This window comes from Elephantulus edwardii, unplaced genomic scaffold, assembly GCF_000299155.1.
Source record: "Elephantulus edwardii isolate Elephantulus edwardi_28Jun2011 unplaced genomic scaffold, EleEdw1.0 scaffold00367, whole genome shotgun sequence".
Classification (NCBI taxonomy): Eukaryota; Metazoa; Chordata; class Mammalia; order Macroscelidea; family Macroscelididae; genus Elephantulus; species Elephantulus edwardii.
The window spans coordinates 168,917-171,325 of NW_006400117.1; the positions used below are offsets into that span (position 1 = coordinate 168,917).

Below are 2,409 nucleotides of genomic sequence, written 5' to 3' on the forward strand. Positions count from 1 at the left end.
CAGGGTTCAGAGCCATTGTTCATGGGATCACTTTAAATTGTAATCAACTTAACAGAACCTAACAACAACAATTTAGACTTCACCAACATTGCAATTTAAAGTTTTCATCTTTTATCTTCTTTATTCATTGACCAACTTTCACATGAAAATGAAGTAATTAAAAATACCATGGATTTCTATTTTATGTACCTTAGTTTTTCAACTGACATCCTTGCTCATTAGTTTTTTAAAGAGGTCCTGGGTAGAGCAGTTTTGCCAGTGCAACACATCTAATTTAAATCTAATTCACCTGAGCCCCTTTCCAGAGACTCTAAGGAACTTAACTTATTCAAGGCAGTTCTAGTTGCATTGTCTGTAGGATTTGTGCTGTTCATCTGAAAGGTATACCTCTCTGGTAGTCTGAGCCAGTTCTGAGGGAGAAAGATGAGCAATCTCCTCCTGTGTGACATGCTTCTGCAAACCAGATAAACAACAGAGGAATATAGTATTAGAGGATGATCCCAGATTGGAAGCCACACAAAATGAGGAGAATCAGTTGCAAGCATCATTTAATAGTTAGAACTTGGAATGTATGAAGGTAAGCTAGAAGCTGTAAAAACAAAAAAATTACATGGAAGGCATGAAGATTGTAGGCATTAGTGAACTGAGATAGACTGGCATGAGTCACTTTGAATCTGATGATCATATGCTTTATTAGGCCAGAAATGAAAAACTGAGGATAAATGGAGTTACACTCATAGTTTAAAAGAAAACTATCATGTGCTGACCCCTGCCATTTCCCCAAATGCAGGAAACTTGACTGCATAATTTGTGGTAGTAGGGTACTGAGTGCACGCTGCCCCCTGATTTTTTTTTAAAGACAATTATCAACATCTATCCTAAGTACAATATTGTAAGTGATAGGACATTATCCATATGTATACAAAGTAGAACTGTTATTATGACATTACACCCTTGGTACCAGCAGTCAGATCAGGAAATGTATTGGCATTGAACAAGTTCACAGTCAGGGACCTCATCAAATTACTGAGGTGCACTGATATCAGTTTGAAGACTAAGGTGTGCCTGATACAGCATCACTTGATATGTATCTGAGAGCTAGACAACGAAAAAGGATGACAGAAGAATTGATGCCTTTGAGTTGTGATGTTGGAGGAGAGTACTAAATATCCGAAGGACTGCAAAATGAACACACAGATATGTCTTGGGGAAGGTGTAACCAGAGTGATGGTATAAGTTTATATCACATACTTTGGGCATATTGCAAGGAGAGCCTATTCCTTGGAAAGGTACATGATTCTTGGAAAGGTGGAAAGTGAAAAAGACCCTCTAGAGAAGGAATGACACAGTGATTGCAGCAATGGGCTCAAGACTGTCAGATGATGAGGATGGCACAGGAGAGGACAGGGTTCAGATGTGTTGTTCACAAGTCGTACTCGACTCGATGACACCTGGTGCTAAACAACAGTAATGAAAATAAGAGTGGCGCAAAAGGGCAATTACTAGTTTTTTACTTACTCAGTTACTCCAATCACTGTTTTTAAGACACCTCCAAGCTTCCTAAATACATTTTATTAAAGTGGTAATCACCAGGTAAGAATTTATCCTTTTTTTATGCCACTCATTTCACCAGTCAAACCCCCTCGATCCTTTCAACTCTTTAAAATATTCCGCCTTTCAACCCCAAACAAAATGAAGCGTCAAAATAAAGGAAGCCTGCAAAGTGACTGAGCGCATGCGCTGGGCGTCTACGGACCATTTGTGCTGCCCCTTAGTCCAGCTCCGGGTCGGGTGGAGGGGCTTGTTTCCGTGACGGACCGATTACGGGTGCCGGGCTGGCTCTTGCGGAAGTGCATGCGCCATTGGCAGGGCCGGGCTGCTGCTCTGTGCCCTTGTTGTAGAGGGCTACTCCCTGGGTCATTCCTGAAGCGGGAGCAGGGCTGAGGCTGACCATAGGGCTCCCACTTCGCCGTCCCGGCGCCTGTGTGACCTTCCCGCTGGTGGGATGTGGCGACTACGCGGAGCTGCCGTGGCCTGGTAAGTGTGGGCCCTGACCTGGCCCCGTTATTTCTGGGGACACTAGAAATGGGGGTTGCCCTTTCGTTACCTCTTGAATGTGCTGCAGACTGTTAGCTGAGGCGCGGGTAGTTTGAGGACTTCAGCATCTTTTTTGTATTCAGAGTAGCAAGGACTCTGACTTAGATTACCTGGGGTGCCGGCTGCACTGCCTGCTTTTCCTACCCCTTCCCCGTTCGTGGTTTCTGGGCACCTGTCTGACTTGGCCCGTTTTTAATTGTCCTTTGGTCCCTGCCCTTTTATCCTTCTGCCCTTGCTGTTATCTGATTGATTCTTTTTTCCGCCTTCTCACTTCTCAGTCTCTGGTTCTATCAACCTCTCTCAACTCTCGAT

At 43.8% G+C, this 2,409-nt stretch overlaps 1 protein-coding gene across 1 annotated transcript in view; it reads left to right on the forward strand.

The window, feature by feature from the left end:
• Nucleotides 1–1,797: 1,797 nt before the first annotated feature.
• Nucleotides 1,798–2,409, forward strand: part of OPA1 (optic atrophy 1 (autosomal dominant)) — a 99,966-nt gene continuing 99,354 nt past the window's right edge. The window contains exon 1 of the mRNA XM_006902086.1: nucleotides 1,798–2,037. Coding sequence (XP_006902148.1) covers nucleotides 2,006–2,037 — 32 coding nt within the window. The 5' untranslated portion in view covers nucleotides 1,798–2,005. The remainder of the gene's footprint in view (nucleotides 2,038–2,409) is intronic.